Source organism: Aquarana catesbeiana, linkage group LG02, assembly GCF_042186555.1.
Source record: "Aquarana catesbeiana isolate 2022-GZ linkage group LG02, ASM4218655v1, whole genome shotgun sequence".
NCBI lineage: Eukaryota > Metazoa > Chordata > Amphibia > Anura > Ranidae > Aquarana > Aquarana catesbeiana.
The window spans coordinates 46389677-46415811 of record NC_133325.1 but is presented as its reverse complement, the minus strand read 5'-3'; the positions used below and the strand labels follow the sequence as shown (position 1 = coordinate 46415811).

Below are 26135 nucleotides of genomic sequence, written 5' to 3'. Positions count from 1 at the left end.
GTGTGACCATAAGGGTCCGCTGGCTGATGCTGGTGTCCCGGTCTGGAGGTTGACGAGGAACTCCTCTGATGAGGATGAGAAGCCGAGAGTTGGGAGAGATTTCCCCCTTAATGACCATTCACCGCACTGGGATGAGTCAGAAGTCACCAACCATAAAAGACTCTTTAGAGGAGCTCCTCATCAACCTCCAGACCAGGACACTATCAGCCAGTGGACCCTTATGGTCACACATACCCTGGACATCGAAAGTTCCAACCTTTTCCTTGGGGGGGGTGGGTCTGTTATATCCACCCCAGACAGCTTGGAATCCCTGGACTTCCTGGATGCCTCCAGCATCTCCAGCGTCCCAGACATACATCCTATCTTCATCCCTGTAAGTGCAATACCTTTGTGTAATAAACATGTCCCCTTCTTCTCATTTGTTTAGACAGAGTTTCAGGATACACCCTGGGGATGGCTACCACCTTAACTATTACCTATTGACCCTTAGTTGTCATGCACAACACATACCCTATAAAAAGGGCTACCATTTTTACCCACTGCAAATCTATCATTGTTATGCGCTGGTTTGTTTTTACTTTTTACTTACTAAAATTTGACTTGGATCTTCTGGGAAGTGCAGACTTCTGGAAAAATCAGTGAGCTACATCACACAAGCAGGAAATTACATTTCTGGGTGGGCGTTCCGTACACCAACTGTGTACAGAACACCTCCGGGTTGCCATGTTGCATTGAACTTTATAGAAAATGACAGCAGCTGCAAATTGAAAAAGGAAAGGAAATTTGTAACAATAAATTTCAACATGGTGTGTGTAGCAATTGTATATGCTATATTTTTTTCCATGAGAATGGAGTTACCTTTAAGTATGTCATGTAACCTACTTTTACCTATCCTTATAAACAGAGAAAAGCTTTCATTGCAGGTCCTCAGGTACAGCTTTCTGTACAGCAAGGGGAGCAGTGAGCATTACAGTAGTGACATCACCCAACCTCACTCCAAATCTCATAAGGCCAACATAGGCCCAATTTGTATTTTTAAATATTGCACGTATGAGTCGAATGGGACAGTGGTGCTGGAAGCATCTTGTCTGGGTTCCTATGAGGCCCTGCGGAATCTGCTTTATCATGTATCCCGGGCGCCCTTTCATCTGAATTTGGCTGTGAGACCTGTCCTGAGGGCATGGTCTGAGGCTTTATCCTTGCCCCCTGTGCCCTCCGGACTTATCTCTCCACATACCCCCCTTTGGCTTAATCCGAACTTGCCGGAGTTCTTGACCCTACCTGACCCAAACATAAGGGCGCGTAGGGGTGATAAGTATGTGGACCAGCTATGCACGGGAGGTAAAATCTGAACCTTTTACGAGTTGAAACTATTGTATGACTTGCCAAATTAATTTCTGTTTAGATTTCTGCAACTTAGACATGCTTTTGACTCCCAATTTGAGAATTCGACGGTGGCTTTCTATACTTCATCCCTGGAAGATTTACTTAGGGATGACTCAATGAGTAGGCCATTGTCCACCTTGTCTCTGCGAGAGATAGGCTAATTCAATTCAAAATTTTATAAAAGGTGTACTTTATGCCCGCACGACTAACTTAAATGCTCCCGTCCCCAGATATTCATACTCACCTTCCTCCCTCTGTGGAGCTTTCACAGGGCTAAGGAATCTCTTCGTAATCAGTGCAATAAAAGGATTCCTTCAGAATTTGAATGCACAAAATGGACAGGTTTCTCAAAAAATAATTGTTACTAGCAAAAGAGTCAAAGAAACTTCAACCAAGTTTTTTTTTGTTGTATCAAATGATGGTTTTCAAGTGCAAGATCATTATAAACCATCTAATGTCCATCAAGTGTTTGTTATTATGTTTATGCCCACCATAAAAGTTTAAAAATGATGTCTCGCACCTGTTCAAGATGCAAATTTGCTGGATGTAACTGGTTGTAGAAACATGCAGAGACCTAATCATTCAACAAATGTATTTCTTTTTTTTTCCTTAAGGTTAATAATTACAGTTTAGAAGAAGTGACACATGAAGAAGCTGTAGCCATTCTGAAGAACACGTCAGATGTAGTTTACATAAAAGTAGGGAAACCCACAACAATATATATGACGGATCCTTACGGACCTCCAGATATCACTCATTGTAAGTACTTTGTGGAATGTAATAAACCTTTTATTTAGACAAATCGGTTAGTTAGGCTTTATGACACAAATTCATGCCACCATGTATTCATTAATCCATCATTAGGCCCAGGTTCACATTGCAGCGATTTGGCATGCGATTTGACATGTCAAATTGCATACCAAATTGGCGGCTATTTCCGGCAATGGCACCATCCGAATTGGTGCGACGCCGCATCTGCGGCGCCGCACCGATTCTCAAAAGTAGTTTCTGTACTATTTTTGGCGACTTCGGGGTGCGATTTCAATAGACATCTGTGCAGAAACCCGCATTGATGTCTTTGAAATCACCCCCCCCCCAAGTCAGGACTGACATGCGGGAATGAAATTGTCTGCGTTCAGCTGAACTCGCACAATTTAATTCCCGCTGTTAGTGTGAACCAGGGCTAAATGTATTTTGTCAAATGCAAGCTGTATAAGTAACTGAATAAGATTTGGGACCAACCCAAAGAAAGGGGAAGAGGGGGAAGAGGGAGAAGCAGCACAAGGAGCAAACAGGGAACAGGCTGATGGGAGGACAGAGTAGAACAGGAGAGAATTGAGCTCATCAGTCTTCTGCTTTTCCTTTACTGGCCAGTCACAGGTGTGGAGGGGGGGTGACAAGACCTGTAAGTGTTAAAGCGGAGTTCCACTCGTTTTTCTGCTTATTAAAGTCAGCAGCTGCAAAAAGTTTAGTTGCTGCTGACTTTTAATAAACAGCCACTCCCCTGTGCCACGGTCCAGCGATGTGGCCCCCAGAAGCTTGGCTTTTCTTCCTCGCCTCTCGGGCGCTGGCATTGCAAGTGTGGGCAACCACCTGTGACTGTGACCTGTGACAGCTTGCGGCTTCACAGGCGGGTGCACACTGTGCATGCGCGAGTCATGCTGCGTGTCCTGAATGGCCGGGCAATCTTCTGGGACCTGTGACATGTCCCAAAAGATTGCAGGGAGGGAGAGGGAGAAGAGGAGTAACCTAGGCGGCCCAAGCAGAAGCGGTGGCTGGGCACCCACTGGTCCATAGTGACATGATATCATCACACAGTTGCTGCAGATTTCATCTCAACTTTTGCTGCCCCAACCCCCCCCCCTCCTTACTGTGGTTGTACTGCGGAAGGGGGCGGCACAGGCAGGCTGGACAATGCACCTGTACGTCGATGGCTTGCTTCCGGGTTTGAGGTGGGCTCCCCCTACCAACCCATGCTGTGATTGGACACAGCACGAGTTTGGGAGATGCTTTCAGCCAATGATTTTGACTGAAGTCAGCTGATCAACTGTTTCCAATCACACAGAGAGTTCTGTGTGTAAAAACACACAGAACTCTGTGTACTGTGAACAGCCATCTGATCTGACATTTGTTGGCCACACTATTAAACCCTTGATTGCCCCTAGATGTTAACCCCTTTCCCAGCCAGAGTCATTAGTACAATGTCAGTGTCCAGTATTTTTCACTGGTCACTGTATTAGTTGTGACGGACCGTCCCACACTCTGCTTGAGTGCTTCAGTCATTATACCGCTTCCCAAGTCCTGGAACACGAGACCAATGGATCTGGCTATAGTAACCCCAAGAACCAGGCAACACCAGTTTTGGAGTACACCAGAAATAGAACTGTTCATTAGAACAAGAATACATACTTTTGTACACTTGAGGAGGGGGTCCCCCCTCCTGATCATATTACCCTAAGAATACAACTGTAACGAGAAACATAAATTAACATGAGCTAACTAATCATTTTACCAGCCTAGGTGACTCAGAACACCTTCACACAATAGCAGGACACCACCAGTAGAAGACTATCCTTCTTCTACATTGTACAGAGGCCAATGTGATCAACTCTTTCCATTAACATGTATAGTTCAGAATCAAACAAACCAGAAATAGTCTTTGTATATTTCCTGGGCGATAGTGTGAATTAATATTACTGCCCCATTTGCTTGGTCACCCTGTGCCCCTAATAGACACAGGGTGACTTAGACATAAGAGGGACACGGGGGGATGAAACAAAGGTTTCCCAGTTCTCTCCAAAAGCCCCTGTTCTGGCTAGGTCTGTCACATTAGTGTCACTAACAACATCAGTGTCAGCTAGTGACCTTCCCAGCTAGTGTCTGTTAGTGCCTGATTGTCCGCCACCCTATCACAGTCTCACTATAAGTCGCTGATCACAGCCATTACCATAGAATGTAGACACCATAACTTTCGAACAAACCAATTAATATACACACAGACGTAGAAGAATACATTTTGGCCTAAATTTATGAAGAATTTATGAAGGCATTTTTTTTTTTATTGGATATGTTTTAGAACAGAAAATAGACAATACCGTATGTTTAAAAAAAAAAAAATAGTCTTGTTTTCGTTAATATAATAAAAAATAAAATAAAACAGTGGTGATCAAATACCACCAAAATAAAGCTCTATTTGTGTGAAAAAAATTATATCAATTTAATTTGCGTACAATGTTGCATGACTGTACAATTGACAGGTAAAGCAGCGCAGTGCTGAATAGCAAAAAAATGCTCTGGTCATGAAAGGGGTAAAACATTCCGGAGCTCAAGTATTTAAAGGTGCCCAGCAGAGCACAATGGCAACTGAAGGTTTCTAGTGTGTCCAATCTAAGCAAGCTTGTAAGAAGTTTACTTTAATGACCTACATATATGAATATATATGTTCAAAATAGTGGTGAGCTGTGAAAACAAAGTAATATATGTCCTTCAACTGCCATTCTTAAGATTTAGTATCCAAGGAAAGGATCCTGCACAATTAAATGGCAAATCCACACAATCATTGTATTTTCTGCTGCAGTGAAAACAAAGGTACAAAGGTAAGTACTTATTGGTAAGACAGGAAGGGCTGGACAAAAACAATTGACTGTATGTACATTTGAAAATAAAACCAAATTAACTAACCATGTAGACATGTGCACTGCCAAAAAAAATTGTTCGTTTTAGTTTTTTTTTCTTTGTTTTTCGGGTCATTCGTTATGATCGCAATTCATAAATTTGTAAATTTGAAAATTTGTGAATTCGTAAAAATTAGAAAATTCATAAATTTGTAAATTCGAAAATCCGAAAATGAGAAGGAAAATCCATAAATTCGAAAGAACTAAAATCTGAAAATTCCAAATAATAACTAGCTAATGAACTTTCTAAGTAGACATGTGCACTGCCGAAAAATGTGTTCATTTTAGTTTCATTAGTTTTTTTTTTTTTTCGTTTTTCGGGTCATTCATTATGATTGCAATTCGTAAATTCGTAAATTCAAAATTTTGTAAATTCGATAATTAATAAATTCAAAAATTCGTAAATTTGTAAATTTGAAAATCCAAAAATGAGAAAGAAAATCTGTAAATTCGAAAGAGCGAAAATCCAAAAATTCTAAATAATAACTAAATAATAATAACTAACTATTAAATTATAGGTATTGGAATTTTCTTTCAAATTTGTCTGTTAGTGAACGTAACGAATACAAATTTATCCGAAGTTACGAATTATCCAAAATAACAAATGCCGCTTCTAAACAAATGGAATGAAACAAATTATTAATAAATAATAATAATAATAAAAAGTTTATTATTATTATTATTATTATTATTATTATTATTGTTATTATTGTTATTTATTATTATTAATTTGTTAAGTTCCGTTAGTTTAGATATGGCATTTGTTATTTCAGATAATTTGTAACTTCGGATAAATTTGTATTCGTTATGTTCACTAACAGCCACATTTGAAACAAAATTCCAATACCTATAATTTAATAGTTAGTTATTATTAGTTAGTTATTATTTCGAATTTTCAGATTTTCGTTCTTTCGAATTTACGGATTTTCTTTCTCATTTCTGGATTTTCGGATTTACAAACTTACGAATTTTTGAACTTACTAATTTTCAAATTTACGAAATGCGATCGTAATGAATGACCCGAAAAACGAAAAAAACAAAACAAAAAAAACGTACTAGTTAAGTTATTATTAGTTAGTTATTATTTCAGATTTTCAAATTTTCGGGTTTCTGGATTTTCAAATTTATGAATTTACGAATTTTGCAATTGACGAATATTCGGAAAAATTTGTTAAACTGGTTTTTGTTCATTCGGATATTTCTGATTTAATAAATTTGTCGAAATTCATTAAAAAACGAATTTGGAACGAAACGTACATGTCTATTTCCAAGCTGCATCATATTTTCCATCACTAATGGTCCATGTAAACCTGCCACCCGAGAAAGACCTGGAAATTTGACATTACTGGTAAGTAGGGGAAACGCCTTTATGTGGAACTCTCAGTCAACATGAATCGATTCCTGACATAATAACGAGCAACAGTATCACTTTAAAAAAAAATCCTTACTGTGATCTCTGTAAAGCCCCGTAACACACGATCGGACCAACAACAAAACCGTGGAATTTTGTTTGAAGGGTCTTGGCTCCAACTTGGCTTGCATACACACAGTCGGAATTACCGCCAACAAGCTCACATCCAACATTTCCTGTCAGAAAACCCGATCGTGTGTACGCGGCATTAGAGGTAATAAATACCTAAAAGTGCTACAATACATTCTACTTAGCATGTATGCACTTAATATTGAAAAATAAATATCTATTTCTACATCCATTTTTTCATACGAGCCCTAAGATAACATACCGTTTTCATTCATCACCAGCATATTCTCCTCCTCTGGAAAGTCACATCCTCAGCAGCGCTAACAATGGCACACTGGAATACAAGAGTCCTCTGACGCCAATCTCTCCAGGAAGATATTCCCCTATCCCAAAGCACATGCTTGTGGAGGATGACTACACCAGGTCAGAAAACGTCTTACATATCTTTTATTTTTAACACAAGCTGCCTTGTAGCGTCAGTATCACTGTGTGGGGAGGACGCCTCCTTAGACTGCCATTGACATTGTAATGTTTTGTTTTGGTTTTTTTTTTTTGCTGTGGACTTTGAGGAATTGCTGAATGTCCTACAAGCTTTACAGTACTGTGTGTGCTTTATATATTTTTGGGATGCACTGTAACTTACTTAAATAAACTTAGGAACATTACTCTGGCTTTCTCCATTACTTCCGAAGAAACGATGGGTCAATTAATTTCAAGGTCTTGGCTGGTCCAAGGAATATGTTAGCATAAGTTGTACCAGGGCTTGACGAAAACCAGAAGCTAGATAGCCAAGGCTCCTGGCTGAACTCCAGGCACGTGTGTAAGAACTGTATGGAGAGAAATACACATACCTTTTGGCAAATAAAACAGCTCCCATATATGTTTTTAGATGTTCACCTGGACTTCACCTTTACAAAAATTGTACCTGGGAACCAACTTGTTTTTTAAGCCTTTTGTTTTGCCGATTTAAGATTGTTTCCTGGTTTCTAAAGCATCTGCTGGTTCACAGGTTTGATTGGTCTGCTTATGAGATTGGCTTTCATTTGTCCACCCCTGGCTTATGCTAAACAAAAATCTTTAGCATGTATTGAACATTCTGTCATTTAGTATCCAAGGCTATGGCCTTTTATTTTTTTGAGATTTAAACAGCAGAAAAAGTTGATGAGCTCTGATAAACCCCGGTATAAAAAAATCTTTGGGAAACATATTGCTACCTGCAGGATGCTTGGGGAACAAATATTTAAATGATGTAACCTAACAGAGGACCTCACTATTGTCCAATATTCTCGGTCTATCATATGGAAAATGTTTCAGATTTTTTTCATGGTTACATAAGATAATGGAGCCATTTTCTTCACAATCTCTAATCACATGGGCCCTTCCAAATGTAGTTCAGAGAAATAAGGAGACTTATTAAAATAGAAATTAACGTTGTTGGCAATTGCAACCAATCAAAACTTTGTATATACTGTATTTTTTGAATACCAATATAACAGGATTGGTTGATTAACACAGGCTGTTATTGGCAACCTCCAGACTTGCAAAATGTGCATTAACTTTGCCCAACAAAACTTCAATCATAAACACAAAAGGGCTATTTATACATGTTTTCACTCAAGATTCACATGACTTTTACCCAACTGAATCCAGTTGAAATTAGAAAAAAAAAATAGAATGTATGGTGTAAGCTGAGCGAATCTTGTGTGAAAACACCCAAATGATGGATGAAAAAGGTCCACAAACATGTTGTATCTCAAGGCCTTGAGGACCAAACAAGGCAGGAGGCATCAGTTTTCAACCTCTGTCAGTCATTTAAAAAGAATATTTTTTATGTAATTTACCATAAAAGTTGGAAATGAAAATGTGTAAAGTATTGTTAAGCTCAGGAAATATCAAATATGTTAAATAACCTAAAATAACCTAAAAAATCTATACCCAAAATATTAGTTTTTTTTATTGAACATAGGGTCATGGATATAGCCTGTGTGTACAAAATTACTGTTTACAGTGCTTCAAAAAAGCATTGATACCCCTTTAAAATTTTCCACATTTTGTCCTGTTACAACCAAAAACGTAAATGTTTTTTATTGGGATTTTATGTGATAGACCAACACAAAGTGGCACATAATTGTGAAGTGGAAAGAAAATGATAAATTGTTTTCAAAATTTTTTACAAATAAATATGGAAACCTACCAAGACATGGCCGTCCACCTAAACTGACAGGCCGGGCAAGGAGAGCATTAATCAGAGAAGCAGCCAATAGGCCCATGGTAACTCTGGAGGAGCTGCAGAGATCCACAGCTCAGGTGGGAGAATCTGTCCACAGGACAACTATTAGTTGTACACTCCACAAATCTGGCCTTTATGGAAGAGTGGCAAGAAGAAAGACATTGTTGAAAGAAAGCCATAATAAGTCCCGTTTGCAGTTTGCGAGTAGGCATTCTAAGGACACAGCAAACATGTGGAAGAAGGTGCTCTGGTCAGATGAGAATAAAATTTTACTTTTTGGCCTAAAAGCAAAATGCTATGTGTGGCAGAAACCTAACACTGCACATCACCCTGAACACACCATCCCCACTGTGAAACATGGTGGTGGTAGCATCATGTTGTGGGGATGCTTTTCTTCACCTGGGACAGGGAAGCTGGTCAGAGTTGATGGGAAATGGATGGAGCCAAATGCAGGGCAATCTTAGAAGAAAACCTGTTAGAGTCTGCAAAAGACTTGAGACTGGGGCAGAGGTTCACCTTCCAGCAGGACAACGACCCTAAACATACAGCCAGAGCTACAATGGAATGGATTAGATCAAAGCATATTCATGTGTTAGAATGGCCCAGTCAAAGTCCAGACTTAAATCCAATTGAGAATCTGTGGCAAGACTTGAAAATTGCCGCTCTCCATCCAATCTGACAGAGCTTGAGCTATTTTGAAAAGAAGAATGGGCAAAAATGTGACTCTCTAGATGCGCTAAGCTGGTAGAGACATCCCCAAAAAAGGACTTGCAGCTATAATTGCAGTGAAAGGTGGTTCTACAAAGTCTCAGGGGGGGCTAGTTAGGTGACTTCTGAAGGAAATTGGTTCCACTAGATTTTAGTTAGGGGTATCAGAGTAAAGGTGGTTGAATACAAAGGCACACCACACTTTTCAGATATGTATTTGTAAAAAATGTTGAAAGCAATTTATAATTTTCCTTCCACATCACAATTATGTGCCACTTTGCGTTGGTCTATCACATAAAATCCCAATAAAATACATTTAAGTTTTTGGTTGTAACATGACAAAATGTGGAAAATTTCAAGAGGCATGAACACTTTTTCAAGGCACTGTAGTTACATTTGTCCTGACATGAAATTCCTCTGCTAGTCTCCTCCTTGTGCTTTTTAGAATTAATGGTCACATAAACACAGCAACAGGTAGCAAGTAGTATGACATCAAGGTGTCACTAACAATCAAGGCTTTACATGTGAGTTTTACAAGCAGGGCTCCAACATCGGCTTCCAATAAAAAGTTGAGGTGATTGTAGCCGTATTAGTGCAATTGTGACAGAGAAAATTGATTACTGTCCGTGATACTTTTTTTATTTGCACTAACATATAATTTTTCATGGAGGAGCTTTCGGGGTGTGTCCCCTTCTTCAAGGTCGAAGCGGTACTGCTTGGACCTTGAAGAAGGGGACACACCCTGAAAGCTCCTCCATGAAAAATTATATGTTAGTGCAAATAAAAAAAGTATCACGTACAGTACTCAGTTTTCTCAATAAAAAGTTGAAGAATAGATTTGGTAAGAGGCTTTCCTTAGAGAAACACAACATGTTTTGACAACCATCTGGCCTAGGTGCCTGAACTAAATTTAAGCTATGATGACCTTATCCTAATGTTTTTTTAAAATGTTTTGCCTACTGGGTGAATCATTGTGTGTAGCCCAACATGGAAACCTTTTTAAGGGCAACTACCATCCACCGTTGGATTTCTTCCACTACTTGGACTAAGCTATGTGTCACATGCATCAGAGTTCTGTTGCGATTGTCTGCTACCTTAAACTCACATGAACTGTTCCTTCTCTGTGGGTAATTTAATTACGAATTAAACGCAAATTGGTGTTAATGTCAACAGTTCGGAGTTTAGAGTTTGGAGTTCACAGAATGACTGTGTGAATAATCTTGGCAACCAATTGGGAAATTTGACTTTTCGATGGTAATGAAACTGGTGGATAATGTTCTGTTTGGTTGACATCAAGCACAGTATAATCTGTATCTATTACCTGAATCCACTCAATAGATATTGTATGTTTATTAGGAGACATGCTCATTTCATATTTTAATCTGCCCTTTTCATTTAACTTTTGAGTGACTTAATTTAAAAAAATAATATACTACACTGCCTTGACCTATCCTTCCTATTTTACTAACGGTAAATGTAGATGCTCTCTTACAAAATGACCACCAGGTTTCTTTTTGAAGTGATAGTGGGCAAAATAGACCAGTTTTCATTTTGTACACCACTGAAGTAAACTTGGTCCCAAAATTTAACTTCCTCCTTGTGATGTCAAGGCTGTCTTGAGAAAAATTATCGAAATATTTCCAAACTGTAACATAATGATGCAGATTTTTTTAGGTAAAACACATTGTTGACTTTGCCAAATGTTGCAGGCTTATGATTCAAGATATGGCTACAATTAAGGAAAAAAACATTTTTTAGATTTTTTTCTATAGCAGTATTAAATATAGCCTAGTTTAAAAAAAAAAGTTTTTTTAAACTAAGTAAGTTCAAAATTACATTCCAAAGGTATATGTGGGTCTATTTAATGTAAACAGATACACTGTCTGGCATTTATTTCAGGCATTTAGTCAGATTTAGGTAATTTTAAAATGATGTAAAGCCAAAACTGCTTTTTCATTATTGTATCAGTAAAATACATAGGACCCCACATGTGTCCCATTGGGAAGATTTCCCTTCACTTCCTGTCTCAGAAATGCAACAGGAAGTGAGAGGAAATCTCTCCAAAAGTAGGGAAGTCCTCTCTTGCACAATTGTTATTGTAAACCCCCCCCCCCCCCCAATGGAAGGTTTCCCCTCTAAACCTGTTCTGGTGACATTTTGGATTTGCTGTCACTTCTAGTCACAGTAACAAAAGCCACAGGATGAATAGAGAGCAGCATAGACAGCAGTAAAAACAATGGTTCCAACTCTTTTCTACCTTATCCAAAGCTAAAAGTAAAAGTTTTGGGATTAAACTTAAAACAAAAAAAAAGCCTGAACCAGATTTGGAATTTGAATTCAGCAGGCCAGCATAAACATTGTTCCTTTAATAACTCAGCCCATGGTTTTATTCATTAAAAAGAAAGTAGATATACACTATATTACCAATGGGGACGCCTGCCTTTACATGCACATGAACTTTAATGGAGTCTCAGTCTTAGCCCATAGGGTTCAATATTGAGTTGGCCCACTCTTTGCAGCTATAACAGCTTCAACTCTTCTGGGAAGGCTGTCCACAAGGTTTAGGAGTGTGTCTATGAGACTTCCAGAAGCGCATTTGTGAGGTCAGGCACTCATGTTGGATGAGAAGGCCTGGCTCACAGTCTGTGCTCTAATTCATTCCAAAGGTGTTCTATTAGGTTGAGATCAGGACTCTGGGCAAGCCAGTCAAGCTCCTCCACCCAAAACTCGCTCACCCATGTCTTTCTGGACCTTGTTTTGTGCCCTGTTCCAAATCATTTGGTAGAGGGGGGATTATGGTGTGGGGTTGTTTTTCAGGGGTTGGGCTTGGCTCCTTAGTTGAAGTGGAGGGAACTCCTAAAGCGTCAGCATACCAAGACATTTTGGACAATTTCACGCTCCCAACTTTGTGGAAACAGTTCGGGAATGACCTCTTCCTGTTCCAACATGACTGTGCACCAGTGCACCAAGCAAGGTCCATAAAGACATGAATGAGTTTGGAGTGTAGAAACTTGACTGGCCTGCATGGAGTTCTGACCTCAACCCGATAGAACACCTTTGGGATGAATTAGAGCGGAGACTGCGAGCCAGGTCTTCTTGTCCAACATCAGTGCCTCACCTCACAAATGGTCTTCTAGAAAAATTGTCAAACACTCCCATAGACACACTCCTAAACCTTGTGGACGGCCTTCCCAGAAGAGCTGAAGCTGTAAAGCTGTAAAGCTGCAAAGGGTGGACCAACGCAATATTGAACACTATGGACTAAGACTGGGATGCCATTAAAGTGCATGTAAAAGCAGGCGTCCCAATACTTTTGGTAGTATAGTGTATATTATATATGTAAACTTTAGGAAGATCAATAATTGTTAAGTGACTAAATCGATCAATTTCTTAAGTGGCTCGTGAAATAGTTTACGGTCCCAAATTTTCACAAATTTGCTACTGAAAAAAAGGTGTTTTTTTAATCATCTAAAAAGCTCAATGTATTTTACTATGTGCTTTGCTATTAATTATCATGCTCCTGTGATACATTGTTATTTTTTTGGTAGTAGATTTTAAATCAAAGACCCACAAGGAGACTCATCAACGGACAGGGCTTGATGTAACCATGCACTTCCAAATCTTGGATTCTATACCATTTCTACTAAAACCATGTTTGTTGAGTTGTATGCTATGAAGAATCGGGATGGCCTGCAGATTTTAAATTCACCCACAATGCATTTGCATTGCTTTGTTGACTTTACCTCAATTTCCATTGATGTGGTTGTCCATTCTTGTCGTCTTTCTCTGATTTGCATTTTGAGTTAATAAAAAAAAACAAAAAACACCCCCCTGGCTGCTCATACTCATACCATCAGGAATATTATGGAGACTCCCTATACAAAAAGGCATAATTAATATCCTAATAAGTTTTAAGGCATCTGTTTACATTTTTTTAGATTTATGTAAAACTGTAATATGACACAAACTGTAAAAAAAAAAAAAAAAAAACACATGAGCACGATAACTTAGCTAATAGTTTTGCATTTTAATTATTTTGTTCTACAATATTAGCCAGAAGTGCATTTCTATAAGCACAATGTGATGCTAAGAAGGCAAGTATATTCGAGCTGCAAATTTCTCCTTTGTGAAATTGTGTTTTATGACATTCACTTATGTGTAAACGATTCTTTGATATCTTAATAAATATGTGGTGTTAGCATGATTCATAAAGAAATGTTCTAAAATCATTTTTAGTATACTTGATTATTTACTTTGTTTTCTTTTTTTTTTTTTTTTTTTTACATTTGAATTCTATAAAAATATATATATATATTTTTTTCTTTTACCTTTTCTTTAACTTTACCTTTAACCATTTAACCATTAAAAGTGAAAATTACCTCTTCAGTAAATCAGCCCTAATATTTAAAAAAACAATTGTAATATATATGGTGATATATTTTAGGATGATATATATTACCAAAAAAAAAAAATATGAGACAATACATTTCATAACTAGACTGAAGTAAAAGAATTTATACATTCTTTCTTTAGTTTTTTTTAATATATATTTGAATACATTTGTAAGTAGTTTAGGAGTTAAAAAACGATTACAATTCAGTACACTTATTTTGTGCTTTGCTTCTAGTTAAAAAGGAACTTCAGAGAAAAAAAAAAAAATGTAAAAGTCAGCAGCTACAAAAACTGTAGCTGTTAATGTTTAATATGCAGACACTTATCATCACAGGGATCCAGTGCTGTCTTCACCCGGGCTGGTTTTTCAGCAAGCTTCGGCTCCACGGAGCTGCCATCTTCACTGTGGGAAGCTGGGCTTCACAGCCAGCTCCCTGTTGCATATGCACTTGATGAATGGTCCTGCAGTCTCCTGGGACAGGTGAACTTATCTCCTGGGAGAGGACCAAACATCCGCTCAGCTCACCTAGGAGAGAAAGACACAAGAGTGAGAGTGGGTACCTGCCAAGAAATAGGTACCCACTCCCTAAAAAAAAACATTCCGATACAGGCAGGGGGCAAAAATTGTACCTGCTGATGTTTAATATGCAGACACTTATCATCACAGGGATCCAGTGCTGTCTTTACCTGGGCTGGTTTTTTGGCAAGCTTCGAGTCTATGGAGCCGCCATCTTGACTGTGGGAAGCTGGGCGGGACTTCCTAATGCTTCACAGCCAGCTCCCCGTTGCATAGGCACTTGATGAATGGTCCTGCAGTCTCCTGGGAGAGGACCAAACATCCGCTCTGCTCATCTAGGAGAGAAAAACACAAGAGTGAGAGTGGGTACCTGCCAAGAAATAGGTACCCACTTCCTAAAAAAAAAAAAAAATCTGATACAGTCGGGGGCAAAAACTGTAGCTGCTGATGTTTAATATGCAGACACTTACCATCCCAGGGATCCAGTGCTGTCTAAACCTGGACTGGTTTTTCGGCAAACTTTGGGTCCACGGAGCCGCCATCTTGACTGTGGGAAGCTGGGCAGGACTTCCTAATTCTTCACAACCAGCTCCCTGTTGCATACGCACTTGATGAATGGTCCTGCAGTCTCCTGGGAGAGGACCAAACATCCGCTCTGCTCATCTAGGAGAGAAAGACACAAGAGTGAGAGTGGGTACCTGCCAAGAAATAGGTACCCACTTCCTAAAAAAAAAAAAAAATCTGATACAGTCGGGGGCAAAAACTGTAGCTGCTGATGTTTAATATGCAGACACTTACCATCCCAGGGATCCAGTGCTGTCTAAACCTGGAATGGTTTTTCGGCAAACTTTGGGTCCACGGAGCTGCCATCTTGCCTGTGGGAAGCTGGGCAGGACTTCCTAATTCTTCACAACCAGCTCCCTGTTGCATACGCACTTGATGAATGGTCCTGCAGTCTCCTGGGAGAGGACCAAACATCCGCTCTGCTCATCTAGGAGAGAAAGACACAAGAGTGAGAGTGGGTACCTGCCAAGAAATAGGTACCCACTCCCTAAAAATAAACAATCCGATACAAGCAGGGGGCAAAAACTGTAGCTGCTGATGTTTAATATGCAGACACTTATCATCACAGAGATCCAGTGCTGTCTTCACCCGGGCTGGTTTTTTGGCAAGCTTCCTGTCCACAGAGCCACCATCTTGACTGTGGGAAGCTGGGCAGGACTTTCTAATGCTTCACAGCCAGCTCCCTGTTGCATACGCACTTAATGAATGGTCCCGCAGTCTCCTGGGACAGGCGAACTTATCTCCTGGGAGAGGACTAAACATACGCTCTGCTCACCTAGGAGAGAAAGACACAAGAGTGAGAGTGGGTACCTGCCAAGAAATAGGTACCCACTCCCTAAAAAAAAAAAAAACAACCTGATACAGGCGGGGGGGGGGGGGGGGGGGGGTAGATCAGCGGAACTTCCTTTTGTAAGGTCGCATTCACACCTAGGTGTTGCTGTTGTACGAGCATTTTTTAGGCATTTTTCCCGGCGTTTTTTCGGGCGTTTTTGAAGAGTTTTTGCAGCGTTTTTGTACAGGCGTTTTCAAGGTTAAAAGGTCACCAATGTAAAAGAATTAAAATGCCTATAATCTGCCAAAAAAGAAGCTCCTTTACTTTGTTGAGTGATGGGCGTTTTGGTTTTGGCGACAGAACTCTCAGATGTGAACAGAAGCCATTGAAATGAATGGGATTTGTCTTATTGTGTGTTTTTTGGGCGTTTTTAGAGCTGAGCCTTAGAGCAGAAAAACGCCCAAAACCGCCTAGGTGTGAATGGAGCCTAAGTGAAGTTTCGCTTTAATAAATAAAGAACCTAGCAGCATCCTGTAACAGAAACATTATTTTTTTAATACTAAGCCTGTAAAGAAGACTTACAAATACTTACCAGGCCAGAGGGCTGAAACTCTAATCTTTACTCTCCCTCAGAGCTATGGTCACTGTTGGTATCTAACATTCCTGGATGACTCAATTTTTGTAACTGAAGTGGACCAATCAAAAAGTACTAATGCGGGGACATGGAGAGCATCTAGAGCAGGAGTCCCAAACTTGTGGCCCTCCAGCTGTTGCAAAACTACAAGTCTCATGAGGCATTGCAAGGCTGACGGTTACAAGAATGACTCCCACAGGCAGAGGGATGATGGGACTTGTAGTTTCGCAACAGCTGGAGGGCGGCCAGTTTGGGACCCCTGATCTAGAGCACTGTGTAAGTTATGTGACCAGTTTACACAGGGCAGCTGAGCGAAGTGATGGGGGTAGTGAAGGAAAGGTATGTGTTGCAGGTGAGGGGTAGAACACAGAATAAATTAAACGTTAGCAATTTGTATTGTTTAGGGATGCAAGTCCATTGTTCTTCCATTTAAAAATATCGAAATATCGAAAATTGTAAAAACTTGAAACCTATACCTTTTAGGTAGCCATGTGTAATTTTTTTTTGTTTTAAATCACTCCTACATTGCGCTATGTGAAGAATATGCTAACATTTTATTAGTTTCAATCAATTAATATGTAAAGAATGATAGGCAATACCCTAAATATAAAAAGAAAAAGTTGAGTAAATGGGACTTTTAAGGTGCATCTAGTTTCACTCACAGGAAACAACACATATAAAAACTATGAATTTTATTATAAGAAACATAAAAAAAAATGGATTAGTGAACCCAAGATAAAAACATATATATATATATATATATATATATATATATATATATATATATATATATATATATATATATATATATATATATATATATATATATATATATATATATATATATTTTTTTTTTTTTTTTAATCAACAAAAAAAAAAATTTTATTGAGCAGAAACATAAGGCATTACAAAGTACAAACAAATAGGCGTACAGTACATAAAAACAATGTAATCAGCAAGACAAAAAATGATGTGCAATAACTGCATAGTCAATCAGGAATATTAAAAGAGGAATGTGCCATGCGTAAGACCTTACGTTTAATTCCCTGGTAAATAAAAGTAAAACTAATAAGGAAAACCAACTGGAAACTAACAGTAAAGAGGTTCTGTTTCATACATTTCATAGGTAAATAGCCCTTAACGTAGAACATACTATCTAGTCTATAAAGTGTCTCATATGGCCATATATCAAAATCTAAGGCAGTCATCTGTCTGATAAAACATATTTAGATGAATACCATAAAGTTTGGCAAAAAAAAAAAAAAAACACCTTCTCCAAGTGTAATAGTACAATAACAGAGGATACTACTAGTACCAGAACCTAATATATCATATAGAATGTGGGAGGTGTCTATCCCAACGGGTTTCACATGTTGAGCTTCTTCAGGGGTTCAAGGGGTGCAACTGAATGTGTGGAAATTAAACTGAATTCAAGGGGTGCAATGTGGAAATTACCTTGACAAGTCAACAGCCTATTTGCCTTTTAGTATATCAACCCCTTAAATGTAATTTTACTTTTACTTAGAAGAGAACAACCCTCCCCTGGTCAGCTACATATGCACGCAAAATATTCCTTGCATTTCCTAATCTCTGAGTTCTGAGTGGCTGGGGCTTATTGTTTTAGTCACATGATAAAGTGCTAAAACAGCAACATGCCAATCAGGCATGAAACTAAGTTTTGGAGGAGGAGTTCTGTACACCCTACCATATAAAATACGAGGAAGTCATGTTTTCATTTTGTGACCGTTTTAGAGAATCTTAGCTCGTGGCTAAATTAAAACAAAAATTTTGCTTAAGGATAAACTAGAAAAAAAAATGTTTTGGAATTTTATAAATTATATCAAATTTTCAATGAAAGTGGAATTACCATTTGAAAGGTAATACTAAGGGGTTGATTTACTAAAGGCAAACAAACTGTGCACTTTGCAAATTTCCAGAGCTTAGTAAATGAGGGAGAGCTCTGCTGACTTCCTTCATCCAATCATGTTCAAGCAAAAATGCTGTGTTTTTTTTTCTTGCACGTGATTGGGTATTCTTTGCAAGGTGAATCTTTACCTCATTTACTAAGCTCTGGAGAAAATGCTCTTGTAGAGTAAAACTGCACTTTACAAAGTGCACAGTCTAATTGCCGTTAGTAAATCAACCCCATAGTGTTATTTAAAATGTAACCCAAACATTTAACCTTCGCTTAATGCCTAAACTAAACCCTTGACCTAACAATTGCCTTTTAAAACTGAACACTTAACCTATTTTCATCATGTTAGCCTTAAACCAGAACTTAACATGAATCCTAAATCCGAACCTTTAAGTTTTCACCGTGTACCCCTTCACTTAATCCTAGCCCCTAATAATTAACACTCGCTTTCCCCTAGTTTTAGGTGCAAGCCTTTACCTTGTTGAGTGCCAAAAAATGTGTGACAAAAGCTGACTTTCTAGCATAAAGCTCTGAAAACCATTTATTTGTAAACCTTTACTTTTTTTAATGTTAAATGTTTTGTTACATAAATTATATTCCTAAAAAAATAATGTGCCCCTCTCATCAAAATATAAGGGAACGTGCCTGCCCCCAATCCATAGAGTTCTTGCTATATTATTTTGCAAGTTGAATTAATAACTAAAAATTACACAATGATAATTAATATTAGTAAGATTATAATTTACAAAAATATTTTTTTTTTCTTTTTGGTGGATAATAGTGTATTAAAAAAAAAAAATTACAGGTTAATAAAATGAAAAAAAAAAACTCATTGTAGCATTTCATATTGCATATGATTTTCTACATCGACATGCATTACATAAGAAACAAACCAGCTATTCTATTTTTTTAATTAACGCTACTGAAAAGAAATCTCTATCCCTTTTTTTTTATTTTTTATTTTTTTGCAAAACTAAAACTGAGCTTTGAATCACTACACAATATTCATGTCATTAATTTTGTTGCTTCTTTTTCCTTGTTCACTGTATCCAGGTGTATTGCATGATAGAAATGTTTCTATATAGAAAAAAAATAAAAAATAAAGGATGATGTTTAAAGCTGCATGATAAATACCTTTGATAAGCCATCATTATATTCTGTCTACAGTGGAAATGTTTTTGTCTGTATTCATAGTAACTTGAATTGTACCAATTTATGCTACACAGATGTCAACTTGCCTATTGTACCACTTGAGAGTATTTAAGACTACTGTGAATCATTGTTTGCTGTGATAAAATGAGGAAAAAAGCAGCGCGAAACATACTTGAACATCTTTAATCAACTGGTGCAATAGTAAAGCTTCCACCTGTGTATTAACACAGCTTTATGTTTTATACTTCTAGATGGTAATGAAATGTTCTTGCTTTTATTTTTTATTGTAATTAAAATGTGCAACTATATTATGGAATATTTTCCTTCATGGAAAATGTTGGTGCTTCTATTTAATATTAAAAAACAAAAGATAATTTATGCAAATAAAACATTTCATTGAATGTGTTTAAAAGTGTCATATCACTTAATAGCCATTGATAGACAATCAAATACTGGGTATAGTATTTTTTTTTTTTTTAAATAATGCTATGGAAAAAATATTTGCATTAGGTAATTTTTAAATACTTCTATGCATATATTTTAAAGTTAGAAATTGGAATGATATCTGTGGTATCATTGCATGAAAACCATGTATTTAATATTATTTTCATCTTATGTTTCTACACTATATATATATATATATATATATATATATATATATGTTTTATATATATATATATATATATATATATATATATATATATATAAATATATATGATTCTAGCACTTATTCTGCCCTTTAAGTGTCACAAAGGTTGGCAACGTTTGTCTTGCTTGCCTGTACATGGTTGAACTCATCTTTATGCATATGCAGTAACCGCTTCAGCTAACGGCATAAGATTCTAAAAGAATTCACTATTTAAACAATATTTATAACATATTTAATTTTTCATCTATAGTATATTGAATATTATTTTGTGATTTATGATTAGTTTTGCAGAAAATAACAAAGCCCAATATGCATTTTGAACTCAATCATAAAATATATCAAAATAGATACAGTTTTATTATTTATTTTTATGCCCTTATTTTTTTATTTATGGTAAATTTCTGTGTGAAGCAAAACATGGTTATATTGAAAAAAAAAAAGATCCATAAATATTTTAAATGTGCTCCTGTGCCAACAGTAAATGATGATAAAGGATTTTATGAATTGTGCTTGATACAGACATATTATTTTGTTGACGCAATTATTTGTGTTAAAAATACAAAGCTGGAAAGAAGGACTGAAAACTTGTAAATTGTTCTAAATGTGACTTTTTACTTGATTTTGTAGTTTGTATCTTTATCAAAGCAAATTAAAGGCACAACGTTGTTTGGAAAAATTATATTTGTCATGATTTTTTTTGAATGCCTGTATATGCATGTGTGTCGCGTAACTATTTTTTACTGTCAATTGCACAGTACTAATTTATTCTTAATTTTCACATTTCAAATACAAACATGCCATGCTTAAAATATAAGTCGGCATATTTTACAAAATTAATGTTTTAGTTGTTCAATTTTGTTTAAATTCAAAATTTGAACCTATGCTCCTTCAAAATTCAGATGGTAGAAGGCTTTGATAATCCTATTAGAAGTGGAGATAAGTTTTCCAGGCTGAGTAAGAGGGATGTTTGTTTATGGCATTTTTATATAAATACCAGGATTCCTTCTTTTTTAAACTTTGAAAGGGACGTGTCCTATTACTGTGAATGTTTTTTGTTTTTTTATATACATTTTATTTCCTCCTCTCCCTCTTTTCCCTCCTTCCTTCTTGCTCAGAATGGAATAAGAATATACAAGATTCCTGTTTCTAGTTGATAATAAAAATAAATTTAAAAAAAGAAGTTTAGCCCCATCCAGACTTTATAAATTTAAATTTATGGTTTTATTTTGACATTAGATGAATATTGTAGTTTTAGAGATTATGAATATTAAATATTTTTGTTTTTATGGGAGGAGTTATATTTAGTAGTGAAGGATCCATTTTAATGAAGTTTTGTGACTTTGTTCACCCCTATGCCATAATTTAGGATCATACTAGAATTGCACCCATACCATTTTTTTTAACCGGCGAGTACAAGTACTGATACTTTCGGTCAAGTCACTATGACAAACCTGGGTTCATACAGGAGCAGTGCGGGAAACTGTATGCGATTCGGACAGGAATCGTACCGTAATTCCTGTTCAAATCACATGAAATTCGAGGTATCGAAGGTATTCGAGGTATCGGTTTTGGGTATCGGAGGATATTGCCTGAGTATGAGTACTCTTGAAAAATATACACCGCAACTACTTATAACCCAAGGGACTTTGTGAGTTACATCACAAAAAAATGTATTTTCATAAAAATATATTTATTGTTTACAGAAATAATTCACACATTTCAAAACATGAGTATCATAATATATCAACAGTAAGAGTACACACGTCACATTACTGTATACTAATTTGGAAAAACCTTGCATGAGCCAGATTTGTCCATGCTAATATACGTAGGAAAATATGAGGAATAGTGATGAAATTCTCGACCCGTTTCGCAAGATAGAAAGACTCACTTTCTCGGGAGAAACACTCCAATAAATCCTCCAAATGTGTGCAGCCTAGGGCCTCGGATTAATCTCTCACAGGTCCACAAACATCACACCCCCCCCCCCCCCGAGAGTTGAGGGAGGATAGGGGGAGGGGCCAGAAACAAATTGCTCTAGCCATCAAACAACCCTTCTGTGCCAGGTGGTGAAGGAGGTGGAATGCCCACTAAGATCCAGTAGCCTCAAATGGCAGCCATTCACCACTGGTCTGCTCACAATGAAATACTCTGTATCCCCTAGATTATAAGTTTCACTAAACCCACATCATAAAAAAACTATGAATAAATGATGTATTACATGCTGTTCATTCTCACTCAGTCACCATGAGATTCAGTTTCTGTATGCTCCAAAAAAAACCTGGTTGATCCAGCTGCTCTCTCTCTCTCCCCCTTCTGTTCATGTCCCCCAATTCAGCTATGGGTTTTGCAGCTGTGGTGGCAACTCTTCACATGCTCAGATTTCAGTGAGTTTCTATGCTAAGCATTTTCTCCCTATCACATCTGAGCAGCCCATGTGACAATAGACAGTGGTAAATGAGAGTCTACTCCCTTCCTCCTCTTCCATGCTTACTAACCAGCTAAACACATTGGGTGTGGGATATTACATGTGGATTAATGGAAGCTTCACCTCCATCTTATTCTAAGACACAAGCTGGAGGGGCGTGACACAGCCATGTTATTGCCAAAAAATAATAAAGATTTGATTTCAAATATATATTTGTATGACAATTTAAAACAGTTGATTGATATAAATTATTTATTTGTACTCTGTATTCCAAAGGCTGTTTTTTTTTTTAACATGTGACCAGCAGCAGAGGACTAGAAGCTCCTCCTGCTTATGTTTCCCTGCACACAGGCTGGGAGAGATCTGGGTCATGTGACAGCTGTGTATTGATTAGGAAAAAGGTACTCAGATTAGGCAAAATCCTAATTATTCGAACATCAGCACAAATGCATATGTGTGCTTGTATCGATACATGATGTTACGGAAGCCCCATTTAGAAGATAAGATGGTTGAAGTCAACATGTTGATTGCCAACATATGCCACTTTGTGCCTGAATGGCACACCTCACCCTTCTTCAGAGACCGCCTTCATGGAACAGTCCAGAAATGTCGGACCTTAAGACATGTTGTGCTTCCCAACATAAGGGACACAAGTCTTTAATATATCAGGGCCTAATTTAGATATATATTGGATTATCTTTCAATTTGATTAAACTCTGTCACTAAATTTAAACGTTAAAAAACTGCTCCCTGTATAAAAGAGAATTAGTACTGACCTATCCTTCTGCTCATTCCATCGATCCAGACTCTCTTATTGAGTGGCTGAAGGATCTTCTGAATCCAACACTTCCAGTAGTGTCAGATGCCTGGCCTTCCCTGTGACCAGTGTTTCCATCTGCCAGTCCCAATGTCACAACAGGACACAAAAGAGCATGTTAGAGAGGAACCACAGAGAATGGTGGAACACCAGGCAGCCGACATACCTGGAAGTGTCGGATGTTGAGGACTCTTTATCCACCATAGATCTTCAAGAGAGTGAAGACTGTTGGTGCGGGTGGCAAGGCGGGTAAGTAATAATTCTCTTCCCTACAAGGAGCAATTATTTGCAACCTTAAGATCTAAGGACAGAGTCTCTTTCAATGATGAAGGCAGGTAAACCAGTAAAAATGTAGATCTTAAAGAACATTCATGAATAATATTCAGATCACACGTGATTTTATCCTTGTTAAAAAATGCACAAATTTAGAATGCTAAGGGCGCATTGCATTGCATTCTTTATTTTTAAGGAAACCACCTGAATAATAGATCTATGTAACAGGTTATTTATAAGAGATGCAGTATGTTGCATATTTTAGCAGGTGCGTTTTTTGGTCTGTGGGGTTCATGAATGTGCACTCATCACAACATACATGTAAAAAAAAAAATCATATCAACACAATTGCGTGACTATGAAGGACATGTACTAAAACGGAAACATGCAGAATCTGTTGCAGCTACAAATAGTAGCCAATCAGCTGCTAGGTTTTTTTTTTTTCAAAACTTAAATGAATAAGCTGACCTTATGCACCGGTTTTAGTACATCTCCCCCATGTCCTCAGGTTTCATCACTTGGTGTGAGTGCTTGTTTGTCTGAGAAAGAGTCAGTGTGAGATTGTGAAAAAAAAGTTGTTATCAGTGGTTTAAACATGAATTTGATTTTCTTAATACTGAATACATTCCTGTAGTTAGCACTAGGCCAGAACATCAAAACCCAGAGTACGGGCCTGTTTAAAGAGCAAGAACTGTAGCTAGCAGTGTTTGCAAATGTTAACAGACACTAATTTAGAGGTGTTACAGACAGCTTTGTGGCCTTAAGGTTCACATTATGTAACAGAACCAAAAATAGTATGGGTTATTTATTTTAATCTCTATTTTATTATTAAGTACAAAAGACAAATGTCCATGATGGACGAGAGAGGTACAAACATATCCATAACAGGAAAAAAAGACATACCCGTACATATAAGTGCTTTACAGTGAGATCAGTAGAAACCATAACAATTTGGTCATATTATATGAAGCTCAAAAATCCTCATAGCAAAAGCTAACCAAATAGATACTAGGTATGGTAATATAAGTCAAACGAACAGAAAACAATAGGTTCCCATCTATAATCTAGAGACGATAACATCTACATACTTGGATGTCCATTCGGAAAACCACCTCTGTGTCTAGGATGTTATCATTGAGTGGTGAGCCCGAAAACGGGATCACCCAAGGAATAAAAGAGTATCGAAAGGAGAGAGAGAGAAGGAAAGAGGAGAAGAGAAAAAATATATATACTGTATATATATAAAATATATATATAAAAGGGGGTGGGGTGAAGGGGAGAGGGGAATTGGTCACTAGAAGTTTATAAGAGGGAACATGCACCTAATGGGATCCCAGAAGAACTGTATTTTTCCATGTATAAGATGCCCCCCCCCCCCCCCGACACTTTTCCAACCCAAAATTAAGAAATCTATATTTTAAACATAAAACAGAACACATTAACTACCGCAGGTGACGTTTACCTCCTCATGAAATTGAAGCACCGTTTTGCCTTTCCTGTAAAATCAACAATGGTCATTTTCGCTTGCAAATCTTCTTGCCTGACATTGAATAAGCTTGGTTGACACACATAAGCCACTCTGGCGCTGCTCCATAATCCAAGTTTTAAGCCTCTGCTCCAAGTTTGGCCATTTTGCTGGTTTTCCTCTTAAGTCCTTCTTCTTTTTTGGTATCTTAAGCAGTTGTTCTTCCCATTTTCTCCACTGTCTGATCATGCACTATGTGGGAGGAGGAGGTCCAAACTGTCTCTCTGCAGCTCTATTTCTATGCTCTTTCGCATAGCTGACTACATTCAGTTTGAATTTTGAAGAGTAAGAAAATCGCTTACCGGTATTTATTTTTTTATTTTCTGACATCTTGGGCTCAGAACGCTCCGGTCTCTGTTACATCTGCGCACTCTACACCTCCGCCTCAAGCTGACGTCAGTAACCTACGGCTCGTGATTTGGATAAGCCTGTTTGGCAAGCTATGGGCAGCTACGCACCCGCGCGGCTCTCTCCCAGGCTGACTGACCATGTATAAGGCGCCCCTCGATTTTCAGTCAAACAATTTTAGAAAAAAAGTAGCGTCTTATACATGGAAAAATACGATATGTGCCTACTCAAACAGTAGTAGAAATAAAAGAGGCAAAATTGGAAGAATAATAAAAATTAGTCCAAACCGTCCACAGATTCAGATTTGTCCTCGTCTCTGGCAATCACGCTTTCCATTAACACAATATTATTAATTTCACAAGCCCAAGTGGCCAAAGATGGTGGTCCAGGCTGCCGCCAACAATCTGGCGATGACAGATCGGGCTGCTGTCGGGAAGTGTCTAATCAGACTTTTCTTAATTTGTTTGTAGAGTATGGGTTATTTAGTTAGAAAAAAAAAACACCTCTTTTCAGCTATGGCTAAAAAATTGGAATTCTTCACATTGCCATTACCAAATTCACGTATACAGCAAAATGGAGGTTACTTCTGTGTTTAGTGCTTTTTTAAGCAGTGTCTGACACCACCCTCCTCTCTGATAAGACTGAGAACTGAGCAATCAGCAGTCATGTGA

At 37.7% G+C, this 26135-nt stretch overlaps 1 protein-coding gene across 10 annotated transcripts in view; it reads left to right on the top strand.

The window, feature by feature from the left end:
- Nucleotides 1–26135, top strand: part of DLG2 (discs large MAGUK scaffold protein 2) — a 2047541-nt gene that overhangs the window by 1351493 nt on the left and 669913 nt on the right. For all 10 annotated transcript variants that reach the window (XM_073612834.1, XM_073612838.1, XM_073612841.1 and 7 more), the window contains 2 exons: nt 2001–2145; nt 6822–6963. In XM_073612834.1, coding sequence (XP_073468935.1) covers nt 2001–2145; nt 6822–6963 — 287 coding nt within the window. The remainder of the gene's footprint in view (nt 1–2000; nt 2146–6821; nt 6964–26135) is intronic.